Genomic DNA, 21,965 nt, shown 5'->3' with positions numbered 1-21,965 from the left:
TTTGTGTATGGTATCTTCAATTTTTTTGAAATGAAATTTATATATTTGTAAACTACATAAAAAGTACTATAAGTCACAATAATTAATAATTCAAAATTTTAAAAGGAACTATGAAAAACTTACGGTCAAAAATAGACTTGTTTGAATCTCGAAATGTGAAAAGTGCCACATAAAATGGGACGGAGGGAGTATTCATTAGCTAGTATTATAAGGAAATGAGCATGTGGCAAACCTCATTTTTGAAATTCAACAGTGTACATAAAAACGATGACTTTGCCAAAGATATTTCGCTTGGTTATGTCTGGTTTAAGTTCTTCAACTTTGGATCTGAAGACTCGACTAATTAGATATGTGCCTCATTGTTGCGTACATATGTTCCGGCCAACTTGGGTTGCAAGTCATAGTAAAAAAATAAATCGGCCTTGCCAAAATGTTGTACTAATGCAATAGCATCCATATATCGTTGTCTCATGTCTTGAGGTCTACCTATGAAAGAACTTGGAAGGAAACTTCTCTTGCCAACATCAGATGCATCTCGTTCTCCAAGTCTTACAATATCGAGCAGTCCTTGTAATACATCCGTCCTATATGAATCCTGATTAAATGAAGCAAAATTTAATCTCTTGACTTTCAAGCTTTATATATTCATCCACTGAGTACTGCTGAAACAATCTACCAGTGTGCAATATTTTGTTTTCATCATTATTTCACATTTGGATTCAGGGGCGGATCTATGAAGGGGTGTGGGGGTGTCACGCCACCCCCGAACTTCAATGGAAACTCTATATATACATAGGTATATATATAAATATAAAGCGTGCCACCCAGAGAACAAAACTGGTTGTGGTGTCACGGTAGGAGGGCAACTTTAGAAGGCTGATTTGTGGGTTTGAATCCCATTTGTACCTATTTTTTTGAGAAATTTGTTGTAGACATTTTTTAAGAAAAAAAAAGGCTCCAAGCACGTTTTTTTAAGGAAAAACAGCTGGCACATTTTATATATATATATATATATATAAAAAAATTGTTATTGACTTAAATTAAATTAAATACATTATTACTCCTTTGACTTTTCTTTTATTTGATTAAATACAAATAAAAGTGTTCTCTTTCTCTTCAACTATTTCCAAACCCTTCTTCCTCCAAGTTTCAACTTCTCCAAAATTTTCATTGCCCCATTTCAAACCCAAATCACTTGTTGTCGTTGCTGCCGCCGCCCTCCGCCCGTCTTAGCATTCCGTCCAGTGGCTAAGCCACATTTGGGTGCTATTGTTTTCACTTTTCTCCATTCATCCACAACCTTTTATAGATTGTAAGTTTGTGTAATATGAACCATGTTAATTTGAATTAACTATGACTTACCCTATTAAATTTGAATTAATTGTGAGTTGAATTGAATTTTAATTTTTCTAGGAAAGTGTTCTAGTTTTGTGAATTGAGATGGAGAAGTTTCTTGCGAAATTTAATCATTCTCAAGCAAGTTCTAGTACGAATGTCAATCCTTCTAGTCTTATAAATGACCTTAATTTAGATTCACTTGAAGTCGATCCAGGAAAAAGAGTACCAATTGCTCACTATAACCCTCGAATAAAGGATGAAGTGATGAAACATTATATTAAAAAAGGGTCTTGTCAACCTAAAATGGATTCATATCCTCCAACTGAAATTGAAAAAGAATGCGTCAATTTTGTAAAATTTGGTTTGAAGGTCCATATTCTAAATGGTTAGAGTATAGCGTGGAGAAAGATTCTGTCTATTGTCTATGTTGTTATTTATTCAAAGATGATTTTTTCCATGGAAGTACAAGTGAGTTTTACACAAAAACGGGTTTTAGGAGTTGGAATAGGGCACTTGAAAGATTCTGTAAGCATGTTGGTGATGTTAATAGTATTCATGACAAATGTTTCAACAAGATGCTAGATTTGTCAAATCATCATCAATCAATTCAAGTTGTTATTCATAAGCATTCTCAAAAGTTAAAAAATGAGTATCGAATGCGTTTGGAAGCCTCAATTGATGTGTCAAGACTTCTTTTGCAATATGGATTACCTTTCCAAGGTCACAATGAAAGTGAATCTTCAATTAATCAAGGCTTCTTTCTAGGATTTTTGCGGTGGCATAGGAACAAACATCTGGATGTGGGAAAAGTGATATTAGAAAATGCCCCACAAAATGATACTTTGACTTGTCCTATAATTCAAAAAGATATTGTCAATGCTTGTGCAAAAGAAACATTGAAAGCAATAATTGTGGACTTGAATGAAGATTACTTTGGTATATTAGTTGATGAGTCAAAAAACATCTCTCACAAAGAACAAATGACTCTTGTTTTGCGTTTTGTTAATAAGAATGGTGAAGTAGTTGAACGATTTATCGGTCTTGTCCATGTTAGTGATACATCAACATGTTCATTGAAGAAAGCGATTTATTCTTTGCTTTCCGTTCACTCACTAAGTCCATCCAAAATATGTGGACAAGGTTATGATGGAGTTAGTAATATGAAAGGAGAGATAAATGGGCTCAAAACTTTGATTATGAAAGATAGTCCATCGGCATATTACATTAATTGTTTTGTTCATCAATTGCAACTAACACTAGTGGCTATTGCTAAAAAATATTTGGATGTTGAAGACATTTTTGATCATGTTAGTAATGTGTTGAATGTTGTTGGAGGATCTTTCAAGCGTTGAGACTTACTTCGTGATCACCAAGACAAAAAAGTTAGAGCAATTATTTGAATCCGGTGAAGTTAAAAAAGTCCAAGGATTACATCAAGAATGTGGGCTTCAAAGACCAGGTGATACTCGTTGGGGATCACATTTCAAAACTTTAGATAACTTTATTGTTATTTTCTCATCTATTGTTCATGTTCTTGAAGTGATTGAACTTGAAGGGTCCACATCAAGTGATAGAAATCAAGAGAAGTATCTTTTGACAAAGATTAAAATATTTAAATTTATTGTTGTGCTTCACTTGATGTTAAAAGTGTTGGCAATGTCAAATGAGTTGAGCAAGATTTTACAAAAAAAAGATCAAGATATTGTTAATACCGTGGAGTTTCTTAATATTACAAAGAAAAGATTGCAAGATATGAGGGAAAATGGATGGGAATCTTTGTTGGATGATGTTTCCTCATTTTGTGATGTGCATGATATCTTGATTCCCAAGTTGGATGAGTCTTATTTTCCTGGAAAGTCAAAACGTAAGTCTTTGGGTGTTAGTTATGCGCACCACTTGTGTGTTGAAGTCTTTTTTGTTGTCATTGATGTGCAACTTCAAGAGCTTAATGACCGTTTTGATGTAGTGAGTAGTGATTTGCTTCTTGGGATGGGTAGCTTGAATCCGGTCAATTCTTTCTCTAATTTTGACAAAGGTAAAATCATGACTTTAGTAAAGTGTTATCCAAGTGAGTTTGATGATGGAAAAATTTGAGATTTGAGCTACCAACTCGATACTTTCATTATTCATATGCGAAGTGGTAATCCCAAGTTCTCCAACTTGCAAGAAATTCATGATTTGGCGAAGGCATTGATTGAAGCAAATCTTGCGGAGACTTATTCACTTGTTTATTTACTTGTAAAGTTGACTTTGATATTACCTGTAGCTACGGCAACTGTGGAGAGAGCATTTTCGTCAATGAGACACATAAAAAATGAAGTGCGGAATAGTATTGGTAATCAATATTTAAATGATTGTCTAGTGTGTTACATAGAGCGTGATGTATTTATAAATGTTAGTAATTATGTCATTATCGATCGTTTTCAGAATATGAAAACTCGTCGAGGACAATTGTAAATGAATGATGAATATTTATAATATTAGTAATATTATTGAATGTTTTAAATTTGTTAACTTCATGCTTTTAGTGTGGAGTGTGGATTTGTAATATCTTATTATTTATATTTTATTGATTGATTTATGATATATATCGAAAAGACGAATAATTTAATCAAATATAAAATTAATTTAATCGATAAGTCTATTTGGCACCCACGGACTCTAAGTCCTGGATCTGCCACTGTTTGGATTTTATAACAATAATATTCACGAACAGAAACGATACCTTTTTCTAGAGCCTAAGCTTCCATGTGAAGATATGAATCGAGAGAACAATGATTTTTGATGCTTGACAATTGTTCACACTGACCAATATATCTTGAAGGAACATTTATCGGCCTGTGAGTTTTTTTAATTAATACCGCAATGGCATCCATTTTGAACATGTGGAAACAACAAAGGATACTGCAGTGCGTCATAACATCCATAATAATAATTGACTATTTGTGTTTTATTGGAGTGAGTATAAATTTGAATATGTGGTGCATGACTGACGGTATTGTAATTTTCTTCAACCCATATCGCAGCAATTTCTGATGAAGTAGGCAAGTTATAGAGTTGTTGATCTAAACTAGAGTCGCATTTGAGTGCAATATGAAAGTCATATAACTGAGGAATTTGTATCAAAGACCGAACAAAAAAAGAATATGGGTTAATTTGTAAGATATCCATAAGCTCTTGCACTATAGATTCATCGACTCTGCCATTCTATTTGTCAACTCATTTTCTTCATCGTAAAAATAGAGCTGCAAGTTTTTTGCCTTGTTGCCACTGGAATATAAACTATCTATTCGATGGTACATTCGACTTTGAACTCTGAATGTGTAGATACCACGATTTCTTTGGGCTAAGTCTGTATCATTATAATTTACACCAAAAAGATTATTGTATGTTTGAGATTTTTCATCATTTGTTAAATAAAGATGACGCAACTTAATTGGCAGTCTGTGAAATGATCTTAACAAAATCTAGGAGGCTCATATTGAATTTTTTTTGCAGAAGAGAATTTACAGTTTCAAACATTTTTTAATGGTACATAGTTTAATATTTAGAGCAGTTGTTTTCTGAGCTGGGTATATTAAAAGGGGTAAGGAATGCAAGAAAGACAACACAGAAAGGTATATGTAATGAACATTAATTAGTGAATGCATGAAATTAACACATATGTACCTTGAGTAACGACTGTCTTAGCTGTACTTTGTTGGTCCTTAGTTGAACCTAACATTGGAGTAGAGTATGTATAAATATTAATTAGTCGTTTTATAGGCTACATCAAAGGCCCAATTATTTTGACTAAACTTTGAACGTAACATAGGAGTAGGATATATATGTATGAAAATTAATTAATCCTATAGATTACATCACCTTTCTCATAGATGGAAGGAGGATTTCCCTTGGCAGAAGCGGGGAATAGAGAAAGCAGATATATATTGTGTAAAATTTTCACAGAATATTGGAAACATTTAGTTTCAAGTAAAAATTCAGGCACTGAGAGCAATAGTTATGTGTGCACAATATTTAAAGGGTAACAAATTCTAGAGTTGATTCACCAACCTGTTTTGGGTGCAGAGCAGATGTTTGACAGCGGAAGGACAGATAGATTGTAGGAGTTGTAACTTGGAGAGGACAACTTTGAAGCATTTGATCTCTCACTTGTTGCTGCTGGAACATTGCATTCTTTTCAGCTAAATCTATACAACTCACGGCGTCTAGTATGTCTGTCAGCACATTTCTTATCACGTTTGTTTGATTGTTGAGCATCCAATTTGTTACTCCTGAATATTAGGCAGCAACAATATTCTACATTAGTAATGGAATTAGTAAGTAGAAAGATCCATGTGCGTCCAGCCTCTCTACCTTCCTAAGGTAGAGATAAGGCTGCGTACACACCGTCCGCCTCAAACCTCGATTACGCAGAGTATGTTATTGTTATACAAATATCCAGTTGTACCAATCCAATTTCATAAAAATACCTAGGGGAGCAGTTCATTTGCAATATACTGTATTTTATATTCTGTCATAGAAAGCATTTGTTGCGTATCTTTTGTGCAATGCATATAAAAAAAATGGGGAAAAAAGCATCAATTTTTGTTACAGGTAACAGTAGTTATGGCAAACGAAATGAAGAGAACATCTTTTGATCAAAATAAATATAGGTGCACTGGAGGAAGAAGTAGAATTGAATTTTGAAATAGTTGGACTTTCCTGAAAGATAAGCACAGTACTGAAACATTAATACTGCAAAAACTCAAGGAAGAATGTCACGAAAAATTTAAATAAACAAAGAGAGGTGTTTTCTTTGCTGAATTTGTTAGATCAAATATTTTAATACATAATATCAGGATCTTGAACACGATAATCTTACATAAAAATCATTAGGGACACATACCTGATGTGGAAGACAAAATCATATAGAGAAGTGAAAGCATTAGGCATAAATTGGTTTCTACCTCCTTACCCTAACTTTATGTTACCACAACCGTCAGTGATGAAATTATTGTAGAGAATACGTGATAACTCTAATGGGTGGAGGGAGGATCAATTATAGAGGTTATGACTTAATCTGGTACGTCCATTAAGTAACCAATGTACGGACGAGATCTATTCCTTATTAAATATTATTTATGGTATTACTTGGGTTACAAGTAAACTTGGGCCATAAGTAAAATATAATTAATAATAATTCTTACATTCTCCCACTTGGCCCAATGACCATATAACATTAATATTTCATAAACATTAGTCGCGCATATAATAAATCTCTTCTATGATGTCCATCATACATACCACAATATAATAAACTACTAATGCGAGTTATGGCGGTTGTACATAAATTTTTAAGCTACAAACTTCCTTCCATATACTACTACATTAGCAACTCATCATACTAGGTTCATAAGCTATAAAAACATATAACATTACGGTCCACAATAATGTCTCATAGAGACTTATCTTGTAATATCTCAAAACAATAATGTATACACCATTAAGAGAAACAAGAAATTCATTAATGTATATCAGAAACACATAATTTGAGCTCAGAGTGTAAAAACATCATAAATGTATCAATCATAAGTACAACCAAGACCCATTATTTGAACATGTTCTTTAAATGCCTTTGGTTGTAAGTCTTTTGTTAACGGATCTGCAATCATGAGATCAGTTCTAATATTCTCAAGTAACACTCTTTGTTTCTGAACTTCTTCTTTGACAGTAAAGTAATTTAATTCCATATGTTTGGGACCTTTGGAGTACTTATTGTTTTTCGAGAAGAATACTGTTGCAGTATTATCACAATAAATTTTCAGTGGCTTGGTAATGGTGTCGACAACCCCAAGTCCTGAAATGAAATTTTGCAGTCATAATGCATGAATTGTGGCTTCATAACATGCCACAAATTTTGTTTCCATTGTGGATATAGCAATGACAGATTGCTTAGCACTCTTCCACGATATTGCTCCTTCAGCTAATAGGAACAAGTAACCAAATGTGAACTTTCTAGTGTCAACACATCCAGCAAAATCTAAATTCGAGTATCCAGTCACTTCTAAGTGATTGGATCTCCTATACATGAGCATGTAATCCTTCGTTCCTTTCAGGTACCTTAAAACTTTGTTTGCAGCTTTTCAGTGATCAATTCCAAGGTTACTTTGATCTTCCTAGCATTCCGATCGCAAAATTAATATCCGATCTTGTGCAAGTTTGAACATACATCAAACTTCCAACAATTGAAGAGTAAGGAATTGTTTCCATTTCTTTTCGTTCTACATCATTCTTTGGGAATTGCATGAGATTAAATTTGTCTCCTTTTTGAATAGGAACTATTCCTGCTGAACAATTGTTCATGTTAAATCTTTCTAGAACTCTTTCGATATAGCCTTTTTGAGACAGTCCCAATAATCCTTGTGATCTATCACAAAATATTTCTGTCCCTATCACATAGGATGCCTCATCCATATCTTTCATTTCAAAGTTCATAGAGAGAAAGTCTTTCGTCTCACGCAATATGCCTAAATCATCAGCAGCAAGTAAAATGTCATCAACATACAGGACTAAAAATATAAACTTACTCCCACTGATCTTTTGGTATATGCACCGATCAACGGTAATTTCCTTAAATCCAAAAGATGTTATGTTATCATTAAACTTTATATACCATTGTCGTGAGACTTGTTTGAGTCCATATATTGACTTTTTTAGCTTACGCACCATTTGATCTTTTCCTTTAATTTTGAAATCCTCCGATTGGTTCATATAAACAACCTCATCGAGGTCTCCATTAAGAAAGGCAGGTTTCACATCCATTTGATGTAACTCTAAATCATAATGAGCTACCAAAGCCAAAACAATTCTTAATGAGTCTTTCTTTGAGACCGGTGTATCCCTTGGCAACAAGTCTGGCTTTATATCGTTCAATATTACCATTAGAATCGCGTTTGGTCTTGAAGACCCATCTACACCCGATTCTTTTAGAACTTTCTGGTAATTGAAGATCCCAGACTTTGTTGTATTTCATGGATTTTAACTCTTCATTCATGGCATCAATCCATTTATCAGACTCAGTGCTTTCTATGGCATGTGAAAATGAAACCAGATCTTTATTAATTCCAATGTCAAAATATGACTCTTGCAAATAAATCACATAATCATCTGAAATGGCTGATTTTCTTTCTCTTGAGATTTTCTTAATGGCACTGTTTGTGGTTCATTTGCGTCAGATACTTGTGAGTTAGTTCCTTCTTGAAGTGTTTCACCCAAATATTGTTCAACATTGTTAAAGTGTTCTTCAATAAGAGAAACAACATTTGTTATTGGTGTGGAAGTAGGTACATTCATGGGCAATGGAATATTTACCATTACCTTATTGATTTCCACACTTTGTCGTTCAACATTCTCACTAACTTCACCATTCTCAATGAATTTTGCATTACCGACTTCAACAATTCTCGAACTATGATTTGGACAATAAAACCTATACCCTTTAGATTTCTCTGAATAGCCAATAAAGTAACCACTTACCATTCGAGAATCTAATTTCTTTTCATGTGGATTATAAACTTTAGCATCCGCTTGACAACCCAAACATGCAGGTGTCTTAAACTAGGCTTCCTTCCCGTCCACAATTCAAAAGGGGTCTTTGGAACTGCCTTACTAGGAATCCTGTTTAATAAATATACAACGGTTTTAACAACATACATCCACAATGATTTGGGTAATGAGAAATTACTCATCATACTCCTAACCATATCCATAAGTGCTCGATTACGCCTTTCTGCAACATCATTTTGTTGAGGTGTTCCTGGCATAGTATACTGTGCACATATGCCATGTTTTTCAAGGAATTTTGCAAATGGACATGGATATTGTCCTGATTCGTTATACTTTCCATAATATTCACCACCTCTATCTGACCTAATGATTTTCACTTTTCTATCTAATTGTCTTTCAACCTCATTAACGTAAACTTTGAGAGCGTCCGCTGCTTGAGATTTTTCTTTCAACAAATAGATAAATTCATAACGTGAAAAATCATCGATAAAGGTGATAAAATATTTGTCTCCACCTAAAGATGGAACATCAAAGGGTCCGCAAATATCAGTGTGTATAATTTCAAGAAGTTGAGTGCTCATTGTGGCACCTTTCTTGGTATGGTTGGTTTGCTTTCCTTTAATGCAATCCAAACATATATCAAGATCAGCAAAATTTAAATTCGAAAGAATTTCATTCTTTACTAATATCTTTAATCATTCTTTGGATACATGACCCAAACGTTTATGCCACAAATAAGCAGAACTTTCATTTAGTGAACTATGTTTAATTCCAACATTTTGATGAATAGTAAGTAGGAATTCAAAAAAATTATTATCGAGTTTCAATCTATATAAATCATCAATAAGAACACCAGAACCATAAAAAACAGTTTTCTTATATAAATTGAAACATCCATGTCCAAACTTAAAATCAAAATCAAAAACATCAAGTCTTGAAAGAGAAATCAAATTCCTAGAAACTGAAGGAACTTAAAGAGTCTATAATAGATCAAGGTGATGTCCAGTCTCCAAGATCAATCGATAAGTCCCTATGCCTTCAATTTTATCCTTCATGCGATTTCCCATGAACACGAAATACTTATTTGGATCGTAGTGAATCCCTGCAACATAGTGGATACATGAGTAGTTGCACCAGAATCAAGCCACCAAGTATTATTAGGAACTTCTACTAAATTTGATTCGAAACATACAAAAGCACTAAATGTTACATTTTTTTCAAATCAAGATTTACGTTCCAGGCAATCTTTCTGATAGTGTCCTTTTTACAGAAACGACACACATCAGCCTTGAGTTCCTTTTGAGCATCCTGTGGAGCTTTAGCAGGTGCTTTCTTTTTCTTAAACTTGTTAGCATTCACTTTAAGTCATTTACCAGCTCCTTGACCCATGAGGTTAATGGAATGACCTCCTTATTTCTTAAGTCTTGACTCCTCTTGAGTAAGCATACTAGACAATTCACTAACATTCCACTTATCATTAATAGTGTTATAGTTAATTTGGAATGGTCCATACTCAAGAGGCAATGAGTTCAGAATGAACTGAACCAAGAAGGTGTCATCCACTTTCATCCCAAAGGTTCGAAGACTTGTTGCAATGTTAGTCATCTCAATGATATGATTTTGCATACTACACGACCCATCAAACTTCATGGTCGTGAGTTCAGCCATTAGTGTACCAGCGAGAGACTTATCAGCAGAACGAAAACATTCTTCCACAAACTTCAAATATTCCCTGGCACTTTCTGTTTGTGGAATAGTACTCTTAATGTTGTTAGCAACAATCATTCACATGAACATAAGACTCAATTTGTTAGAGCGCTCTCATGATTTATGAAAAGACTTCTTATCCTCACTGTTCTTATCAGTAATGGCAGTAAGTTTGTCATTCAGCAGAGCCAAGTCAAGATCTATCATACCTAAGTGGAACTGTACTTGTTCATGTCATTCAGAGAAGTTCAGTCCATTGAACACATTAACAGACGAAGCATGCAAATGAAGAGGAATAACTGCAAAATAGATATGCATGCTCACAAATCAGAAAATAATGTGAATTCAGTAAAGCGATAAAAATATATCGTAATTTTCCTTTGGGTAGATACTATGACACACTATCATAATTTAAATGTCAATTTTATCTTTAATAGGTAATTGCATATTTTTAATCAACCATATACGACATTTTTAGATTTACAATATATGTTTGACTAAAAAATTAATTCACCTCATATTTTTCACTATTCATAGAATGATTGATTCACATTTGGGTAAATTCTTAAGTTCTATCAATAGTGAAAGTCAATTTATCTATTTATTTTTCAATATAAGCATTTAATTAACTTTCATAGATAAATGACAATATTATGAATGCATGTTTTTCTTAATCATACTATTGACCACTTTGGTGACTAACAAGTTATATGAATACAAATGCATACATAATCTCATAAAAATTTGTGCATGTGAATAATTTTAAACATTTTAGTTTGGTCACTTTGGTGACTAAGAAACTATAGAAACATAATACATGCATCAAGTGATCATAAATATTACATGTGTAGACGTTAATTTATCTAGTTTGACCACTTTGATGACTAACAAACTATTTTACACAAAGTACACATATTATTTATTGCTTAGTATAACGACCACTTTAAGTTATTGCACAATCTAAAACAAACATAATTATTGTATTATGAAAATATTAAGATTTTCAGAATTTGTGCACCTATTTAAAAGACAAATCATACCATTAAATATTGTTACCGTTAATTCTTCTGAAGGAGGTCAGTCTATATATAACTAAACCAACCCAATTTAATATTTGTCCAAACAATACACGAATATTAAAAGGAAGTTCCTTTATTTTTCATAATTTGCATAAAGTTTCTGATGCGGTAAAACAAAAACAAAAACAAAAAAATAGGTTATAATGCATATAATAAAATAAACCCATATATTTTTATTTTATTTTTTTTCACAAAAAGAAAAAAGTAGATGCAGTTTAGCCATTCTTTTCTTCTGAAAATTTTTCTGTATACGTGAGTTTTATTATTTTCTTTTTTTATGAACTCAAGAAAAAAGAAACATTGATTTTCCTTGTTTGATGCGCACCCAAATAATAAAAAATTTGGATGTCAACGTAAGTTTAAATACGAAGATTATCCGTTCAAACAATTCAGGCTTTGATGTCATATGTAAGATCAAATACTTTAATACATAATATCAGAATTTTGAACACAATAATCTTACATAAAGATCATTAGGACACATACCTGATGCGAAAGACATAATCACAGAGAGAAGTGAAAGCGTTAGTCGTAAATTGATTTCCACCTCTTTACCCTAACTCTATGTTACTACAACCGTCATCGATTGAATTATTGTAGAGAACCCTAATGGGTGGAGGAATGACCAATTTATAGAGGTTATGACTTAATCTGATACGTCCATCAAGTAACCAATGTACAGACGAAATCTATTTTTTATTAAATATTATTTATGGTATTATTTGAATTACAAGTAAACTTGGGTCATAAGTAAAAAATAATTAATAATAATTAATAATATTTTTTATAAAATTACCCGACTTCGATCATGGCGGAAGCTGGAAAAAGGCGAGAGATGAGTGAGCTAAAGTGTTCTATTTGTTTATCTAAGCTGTATCATCCCATTTAAATTGAGCAGAAAGTGTATTTTTAATTTACAAATCTTCAACTTTCAGCAATGTTAAGGGAATATTCAATCTAGCCATAATTGATCATGTTCAAACATATTTAAGTTGAACCAAAAGAAAATGAGGTATTTGTAACTTCAATTCATCACCCATAAGGTAGACAGACAGACATCTAAAGTTGTGGGAAGCTAATCGATACAACGATTTCCATTGGAAACTAACAGCAAATCTAAGCACTCAGCGAAAACGAACCAATTTGTAGGCACAACTACGAAGAAGTCAAGCACATGAATCTTCAATTTGGTTTTTTAAAAGCTACGGAAATCCAACAGAACAATCTGTAATGGGAAGGGGCAAAGCAGCGCAGCGAGGCGGTGAAACTAGGGAAAATCCAAATGGGAGAAGGGCAAAAAAAGACATGGAATAGTAAGAGGCGGAAGTGTTTGGAAAGTCCACATAATACAACAGTCTTACAACTGTGGCAAAAGAAGACATGGATACTGTGGCAAAAGAAGACATGGAAGGCAGGGTGCAGGATGAAACAGGTAGCTAAAATTGCGCAAGTGTGGCTCTTGTAGACGATGAAACAGGCAGGTGAAATTCCCTTTTTGGTTGTGTTTGGTATGAAGAAAAACATTTTTTAAAAAATATTTTTCAATTTTCTCATGTTTTGATTGCGCTAAATATTTTGAAAAATATTTTTCAAAACAATTCATTTGTCTTAAATTTAAGAAAAATGACTTTCCTTCAAAATTTAAAGAAAATATTTTTCAAAACTGTCTTCCAAATTCAAATTATAATTATTTTTTTTTTGAAAAATCAATGTATTTTATCTCTACCCTCAAATTAGCCCCCCAATCACCCCCAACCCCAAAAAAATTTTTAAAGCTTGTTTATAAAAAATGTTTTTAACTTCAATTTGTTTTATCCCACCCTCACCCCAGCCCCCTACCACTCCCCTAAGAAAAAAATATATTAAAAAGTCATTTTTAAAAGAAATTTCTAATTTCATTTTTTTATTTTTTTTTACCCCCTACCCTCTCACCCAGCCCTCCACCCCCTTAAAAAAAAAAATTTAAGTTTATTTTTAAAAAATATTTTCAACTTCAAAATTTCATATTTTCACCCCTACCATCGACCTCCCACCCACCCAACCCATCCCCTACCAGCCCCCACCCCCTTCAAAAAAAAATTAAGTTTATTTTTAAAAAATATTTTCAACTTTAAAATTTCATTGTTTTCATATCTACCCTCGACCCACCCACCCACCCCCTCTACCAACCCCCAACCCCCTAAAAAAATTTAAGTTTGTTTTTAAAAATATTTTCAACTTCAAAAATTTATTTTTTTACCCCTATTCTCGACCCCCCCCCCACTCACCCAGCTCCCGACTAGCCCCCCCAACCCACCCAACCCCCTACTAGTCCCCCAACCCCAAAAAAAAAAATTAAGTTTGTTTTTTTTAAAAAAAATTCAACTTCAAAATTTCATTTTTTCATCCTACCCTCGATCCCCCCCTACCCACCCCCTCTACAAGCCCCAACCTCCCCCTCCCCCTCCCCCTCTCCCAAAAAAAAAAAGTTTGTTTTTAAAAAGTATTTTCAACTTTAAAATTTCATTTTTTCACCCCTACCCTCGACCCTCCCAGCCCCCCTACGCCCCCCCAAAAAAAATTTAAATTTACTTTAAAAAAATATTTTCAATTTCAAATTTTTATTTTTTCACCCATACCCTCGACCCCCCCCCCCCCCCGCCAGCCCCCTACCATTCCCCACCCCCAAAAAAATATTTTTAATTTCAAAAATTATTTTCTACTCTAGTAAAAATAAAAGATATTTCTCATTCAAAAATTAAATACTAAAATATTTTCTATTCACCAACCAAACATGAGAAAAATGAGTAAAAAATCTACTTATTTTCCAAAAAAATATTTTCTAGGAAAACATTTTCCTTCGTAACAAATGCACCCCTTATATAAGGGAATAAGATAAGATATGATTCATGTGCTACATGTTTAAATACTTGTAAAATAATAAAAAGAATGAAGTAAGATATTATAATTATAATAACACCCATAAAAGAGTTGAGTCATTTCGAGTGCATCGCCTATGTTCATACTTCCTCCGTTTCTATTTATATGTCACTATTTAAAATTTTACGTCTTTTAAGGAACTAAGTAAATTTATCATTCTACTTTATTTAGTGATCTCTTGAAGTTAAGTTTTCAATAAATGAACAAAAATTTATTTATTTTGATTAATTATGAGAAATGAATTAATTATTTAGTTTTTCTATGTTGGTCAAATTCATACTTTCAAGACTAATAACTCTTGAAAAAAAAAAATAGTATTATTTATGTATTAATTTTATGAAATGACAAATATTAAGAAATATTTATTTTTAATAAGAATAATATATACATGGAGCTGAGCGAGTGTTTTCTATTTCCTCACATATGAAATTAAGGTGTCATTTTATTCTTCAAGGGTCCACCTAGAAAGCATGTAAAATTTCAGGTTATTCAATGATGTTTTTCTTGAACAAACACCCCCAAAAAAATAAACTTTTTGAATGATTGAAATTTAGCATAATTTTATTAATGAATCAACTCAAAAACTTTGAAGCTTTTGGGGCAATGATTTTTCAATACATTATCATACTTCAGAAAAGTAGTTGTTCTCGAACCTAAACCGCATTTGCAAAAACATATTTTATTGAAGGTTGCGGAGTGAAAAATATTCACTTTTTTTTATTTGATTTATATAAAATTGATTTTTAAGAATATTTATTTATATTCATAATAACAATTAAATAGTGAACACATCTTTCATCTTTACTACTTAAAAGTCTTGAATATGTGTCTTGATAAAAGGGAGAGAGGCATGCTTATTAGAGCAAGAAGTCACCAAAATGAATAGCTTTAAAAGGCAAAATTTCTATATATACAAAATATAATTCAATATTACAAAATACAATAATATTTATTCATTTATCAGGTAGAGCAATAATATTTTTATAATATCTATACAAAATCAAGTAAATTAACAAAAAACAGTACATAAAAGACGATAAACAAAATTAAGATTCAATCACAAAAATAAAATAGAATAAATAAATTGATCTTTCCTTATTTTCCTTTTTTTTGTCACGATTCAGACCGTCGTAGGTGACGCCCACACTAAATCACCTGATGAAAGAACCAACAACTAACCCCAACTAAACTCAACACTCCATTGATTTAAAACATGTTCATTATATAGAAGTAAGAAAAGCAATTTCAAACAACTAAAGATTGGGGCCACATAAACTCAATCAATGATCAAACCATTCAACAATTAAAGAATTGAGCTCCCATAAAGTCAATCCAATAATCAAATATTTGTGCGGAAATAAACCCTAAGAACTAAAAGTCGTTGTATCAAAACTCTAATGTCTAAAATGAAGGAGATGCAAGCCCAAAACTTAACATAGTAAACAATAGTCTAAGAATGTTTTAGTAAAAAAAGATGGACAAGAAAAGCAAAGGAATTCACGACAGCCTAGAAGAATGGCTCGCCGTTTGATTAGAAGTCAAATGTCTCTTAACTGAGGTCTTGGATCCGCTGTTGAGAGATGCCCTGCACTCAATAAAAAAAAAAGAATGTGTGCAGTATCAGTACATAAATCAAAATGTACTAATAAGATCACACAATAAGTCCAAGATATGAATATAACATATTACCACAATACAGTAACACATAACAACAAATAACAATTATCAATTCATATGGACTCCCAGCCACATATAATGAAACAACAAATACATGTATGCATGTCCCACATGATCACAAATGCAAATCATAGTCCACTGATGGAACCATAAACACATACCTAGTCCTATGATGAATCCCAAACTCAATATGTTAGTGTACCGGTGTGGTACCCAAGCCATCCTTAGTAAGTGTACCGGTGTGGTACCCGAGTCAACCATATAAAGATATTTTCGTACCGGATGTGGTATCCGAGCCAACCATTAGTTTATACCAGACATGGTGTCTAATCCAACCATGGGATATCAAATACCAGACATGGTACCCAAGAGAATCAATAATTACAAATAAGCATGCACAATTACAAATACAATGAACACTACCACTTGAAAGCCACAAGTCACGTAACAGGTCCATTATAAGAGATTATGAATATGATATTATTCCATATGCTTTTTAACGTTTTCCCTAACATGTATTGTGCAAATGATACTATAAAGTAGTAGACATGCATACATACATAAATCAGAAACATACAATCATCACCTAACTCGAATCAAGCCTCTTGGGACTCTAAAAAAATTTGAGATTTTCCCTTTTGAAGTGCCTTGTCTTGTTCTTGGTCTAATACAACAAAAATATTCAACAATCAATAAACAATAGCCTATTAACACTTGAATTATAACCAAATCCTAATCCTACACCAATTCATGATCATCCTCCCTAACTTGGGGGTTTTTTCACCATGAATTACACTTGCTAGGTCAGTTAAACAAATAATCATGCTCCAAATTTTGAATGCCACATTATCAGTATATAAATGTTACATTCTCAGATTGCATGTCAGTATTTTGAGCTATTCAGTATTTTAGTCACATTTCAGTCATTTACATATTCAGTTGGGAGTAGACTTAGTACCGAGTTGGACTAGGGTTCGTCAGTATTTTGAGCTATTCAGTATTTTAGTCACATTTCAGTCATATACATATTCAGTTGGGAGTAGACTTAATTAGTACCGAGTTGGACTAGGATTCAGCGTACCCTCATAGTCCCAGAAGTACGTGCCCCCTTAGGATTATAAGTCCCCTCTGTTGGGCATCAGATTTAGTGATCACGTCAGACATGCCTTTATATCCTTGACAAGGTATATTGGGTCCTCTCGATGAGGCGTATACATCGGACTTCACGTTTAGCTCACGTGGTTTATGGACGTTAATAGTAGCTCAAACAGTCAGACTCGTAGTTCATTTGACCAGGTTTCCAGTATATACTTCAACATTCAGTTCATAATGTTATTTTCATGATTAGTACTTGGTCATTGCATTCAACATAGCTTTTTCAGTTATGTTTCAGTATTTACATTCTTGCTCAGTTATGCTTTATTCAGCTTATATATATATATATATATATATATTTGTTCAGCTTATTATCTATATCATGCATGCTCAGTACATTTCAAATACTAACGCATACTCTGCGCTACATCTTTTCATGATGTAGGTTCATGTACTCAGCATCCAGATCACGCTTAGATCGATTCTCAGTCTGCATTCAGCAGCTTCAGTGGTGAGTCCTCATTTTCTGAGGACAATAGACATCCTTTCATTTTAGTCTTTACTTTCAGTTTTCAATATTGGTAGATTTAGTTAGGGCCATGTCCCAGCAACTCAACTTAGTTAGAGGTTTTTCAGACATTCTTTCGGTTGTTATTAAACTCTTAGTATATTTTATACATTCAGGCTAGTTGAGTATTCCCCACTTTCAGTTATCCATGTTTTAGCTTCCGCATAGTACATGTTTTATTCAGTGATTCTCTGTATGCTTGATATATGCCAGACACAGAATTAGCTTGGGGTCATTCATGATCCTAGGTTCTGTTTTACGTCAAGGGGTAGCCTCGGGGTGTGACAATGACATCTCTGTAAAGTATTGAACCATACGTCCATGATACCATGAAAGTATATAGATATATTGTAAAGTGTCATTACAGACTGAATCAGATGAAAAAAAATCAGAAAGAAAAAATGGAAAGAAAATTAACTAAATGAAAAAATAAAAATAAAAGAAAATAAAGAATGACCAAAAACATGAAATTAAATCGTAGTGAAAAAATAAAGAATATTATGCTTTGAGAAAAAAATGAATGAGAAAGGAAGAAAAATATTTTAAAAATAAAGAAATAATTAGAAAAAAGAAGAAGAGGAGAACAGAAAAGAAAAGGAACATAAAATAAAGAAAAAAAACAAAAAATATGAAAAAATATAAAAGAAACCGATAAAGGAGAAAAAAAAAAGGAAAAATGAGAAAATTAAAAGAAAAAGAAAGAAATAGAGATAATAAACGAATAAAGTAATAATGAGAAAAAAAGATAGAGAGTATATAAAATAAATTTTTAGTATAATTTGATTATAGTGTAAGAATAAAGAATAAAATAATTTGAAAAAAATAAATGAAAAAAATGCATAAAAAAAAAGACACGAGATTAAAAAGAGTAGAGAAAAAAATAAACGAATAAAGAAATAAATAAGAAAAAAGAAAATAAAAGAAGAAAGGAAGTATATAAAATAAACATTGGGTATTAATCAAATTATGGTGTAAAAAATAATAAAATATTTTTTTAAAAAAAAGAATCAAAGAAATAAAAAGCAAAAGAATTAAAAAGGAGTTAAATAACTAAAACTACAAAGAAATGGAGCATTTTTTTGTAATTAGTGAGGGAGCATAAATATAAAGGGGTATAAATCTGTAATTACTATGCTTTTATGGGGCATATGCTTAGTTTCCCCTTAATTTCATTATTCATGAGAGTCACATGTTATAAGCAGAGTCATCAATATGGGCTAGACATGATGAGCCGATATGGCCTAACTCGTGATTTGATAGGGTTGGGCTACGATTTTTGGAGTCTATTTAAGAAAACAACTTTTTAGCCCGGCCTGAATAAGTCTGTCGATTTGTGGGGCTTGAGAAATATAAATAGGGCCGGCCCGTGGGTCAAATAAAAATTAATTCAAAAATAAAAATAAAATAGAGTATTAAAAATAACAAGACTCTAAATTCAAAATTTGTTTAAAGTTTGAAATATTACAATTTAAATACAAATTATGTTTATAAAATATGTACTACATAAAATAAAAATTCCCTAAAATTTTTAGCGAATCACTACATAGGCCATAACCTATGGAATATTGTCATATTTTTTTGTGTTTTATTATGATCATTGGAAAACAATTAGGTTAATATTTATATTTAACTATTTATGCTTTTACTTGAAATCAAACTTAATAAATATTATAAAGATAATTTTTTTGTGTATTTGATTAACAAGTAGTAACATTAACACCATGTAATATTGTCTTGTCGATATCTATGATAATATTTTTAAATTATAATTTAAAATTATAAAAAATATACTTTTAAGAAAAGAGGGTTGATCCGGCAAAGCCCGTAGCTCACGTACTTGCGGGCTGGACCGATCATTTTCTGGTCCACACAAAAAATGGGCTAGCCCAGCTTGACTCGTCAAATTTCAAAGCTTATATGGTTAGCTCGGATGGGATGGGCCAATCCATATTGACAACTCTAATTATAAGCCATTGAGAAAAGATTTAAATATGATATTAAATTTAATGAAATGACTCATGAAAGGGAGTGAGGGCTGAGAAGTAATGAAGAGCTAAGATAATGTCGTTAACAAATTCTAGTAATAGTAGAGGTCCGTTAGTAGTTAGTACGTAGCATGAATGAACCGACTATGTTATGATGATGATGATGATACAATAATCCTAACTATTAATGGATGACATGACAAAATCATTTTAAAAAATTCGACGACATATTTAAAAAAAATTCAATACTAAATTTTATGGAACCTGTGAATACATTATTGGATATACTTTGATGAAGGAAAGAAAATAAAAGGTAACTAGAAAGAAACTTTGAGTTGGGGATAAGCACATAGAAGTTAAGTTGCATCTTAAAGGAGTCACTTGTTCACACATATATTTATTTGGACTTTAAACTAACTTCCAAACTGCTTTTTATTTATTTATGAATTAAATTATTTACATCCATAGAATTTACTATCTATATCTTTCCCTATCAATGCTCTCCAAGATATTCTCATTGGATGGAACAACAATAAACATAAACAAATGGGGCAAAGTTTTACTAATTTTTTTTGGTCAAAAAGCCACATCATTTCTTATTTAGATTCTCATCTTGTAGTGCTCTGTGATTGGGAAATAAAAAAGAGTTAGCAAGTGTTTGGACGTGAACTTGAAATTATTAACCTGGATTATATTAATTTGAAATTGAAATTATATTTGGTCATAAGTTTTGCAAAGAAATTATACTTTTTTTCATCATCTTAAAAACTCAAAATTTGTACAAATTACTTTTATATTTTAATTTGTTTATTTTATTTTCTATTTTTTGTTCATTAAAAAAATATTTTTCTTATAACTTTTTAATTTCAACTTTTCACGTGATATATTTAAGAATTATAAGATTAATTTTTTTTTACTTTCTTAAATTTTATAACAAGTCAAAATCAGTTTAAAAAATTGAATAAAAGAGAGTATTAAAAATTCCCTCAATTCTACCTAAATTAATTATAACAAAAGATTCTTCGCCGTAACACCAACTGACTTTAGGATGTTTTTTTTTTATGAAAAGGGGAAAGTGGGTTGGCTAATTATTATTTTTTGTAATAAAGATGAGTTTTTTTTTTTGTTTCAAAATCTAAAATTATGGGGCTAACTTTTAAATTATAGAAAATTTAAAATTAAATTCTACCATTGAAGTGAATTTGAGATTTTCAATCGAAGTTTGAAGTCGAAAGTTTTATTCAGAATATGATAAATAAACGTTGATATGAAATTACGATCTGGATTTAAAGCTGTTTTTTCTACAGAGAATTTGAGAGCATCTCCTTGATTCTGCTAAGTTCTCCACATACAAATCCTCAAAGAAAAAGTTTAAAAAGCTTACAACATCTATCCCCTTTTACGAAAATCAATATCTTTGGCCTCAGTACAGTTTACAACAACAATTACCCCTCAACAGGCAATTGATTTTGAAATATATATAGACAAAATAAAAGAAAAAAATTAAATTCTTGTTTCAATTAGATCTGAAGGTACAAATATCATTATTAGAATGTTGACCAGTGGGAAGGAAGAGGCTAAACTACAATCAACTGTCTGATGATAATCGGACCTCAAATCAATCTCTGACGTTTTAGAGAGGCCTATTCCTTTTGTGAGTAGGTCTTCCAGAGGAATCTCCTTCAGATGAAACATCATTAGATTTGTTGAATGAACCTGAAAGATGTGCATAAAGGTCAACAACTCTTCTGATATTGTTGTTGAGTTCTCTAATTAAACCAACATTTCTGTTCAAATTATCAGGGATTTTGGACTCATGATTCTGATTAATCTCATTGATTAACAGCCTATTTTGATCCAATATATTCTGAACTTGAACAAAACTCTTTTGACATGTCTGAAAAACTTTACCATCCATTTCTCCTTCCATTTCTTCTTCTTCTTCTTCTTTGAAAGAAATAATAGACAATTGGATTTTTTTTTTTTTATATAATATATAAGTTGTAAAGAAAAGGCAATGCCATGATATATATATGTGTACTTGGCTAT

General features: G+C 31.9%; 2 protein-coding genes across 2 annotated transcripts; one reads left to right on the top strand and one right to left on the bottom strand.

Moving 5' to 3' along the window:
• The first annotated feature begins 1,676 nt into the window (after positions 1-1,676).
• On the top strand, positions 1,677-2,690 carry LOC125837799 (uncharacterized). Its single transcript, XM_049516871.1, has one exon. It carries the CDS (start codon positions 1,677-1,679, stop codon positions 2,688-2,690), a length of 1,014 nt encoding a protein of 337 aa, XP_049372828.1.
• An 18,722-nt stretch (positions 2,691-21,412) lies between these two features.
• On the bottom strand, positions 21,413-21,854 carry LOC125837790 (protein ELF4-LIKE 3-like). Its single transcript, XM_049516864.1, has one exon. It carries the CDS (start codon positions 21,844-21,846, stop codon positions 21,550-21,552), a length of 297 nt encoding a protein of 98 aa, XP_049372821.1. The 5' UTR covers positions 21,847-21,854; the 3' UTR covers positions 21,413-21,549.
• Between the last annotated feature and the right edge of the window lie 111 nt (positions 21,855-21,965).

Source organism: Solanum verrucosum, unplaced genomic scaffold (assembly GCF_900185275.1).
Source record: "Solanum verrucosum unplaced genomic scaffold, falcon-dt-bn FXZP01000197.1, whole genome shotgun sequence".
NCBI lineage: Eukaryota > Viridiplantae > Streptophyta > Magnoliopsida > Solanales > Solanaceae > Solanum > Solanum verrucosum.
Note: the sequence above shows the minus strand (reverse complement) of the source record. Positions and strands in the feature narration are given on the sequence as shown.

Bases quoted from the DNA above. Each gene is read 5' to 3' on its own strand.
- LOC125837799 (XM_049516871.1), top strand. From the start codon at position 1,677: ATGCGTCAATTTTGTAAAATTTGGTTTGAAGGTCCATATTCTAAATGG.
- LOC125837790 (XM_049516864.1), bottom strand. From the start codon at position 21,846: ATGGAAGGAGAAATGGATGGTAAAGTTTTTCAGACATGTCAAAAGAGT.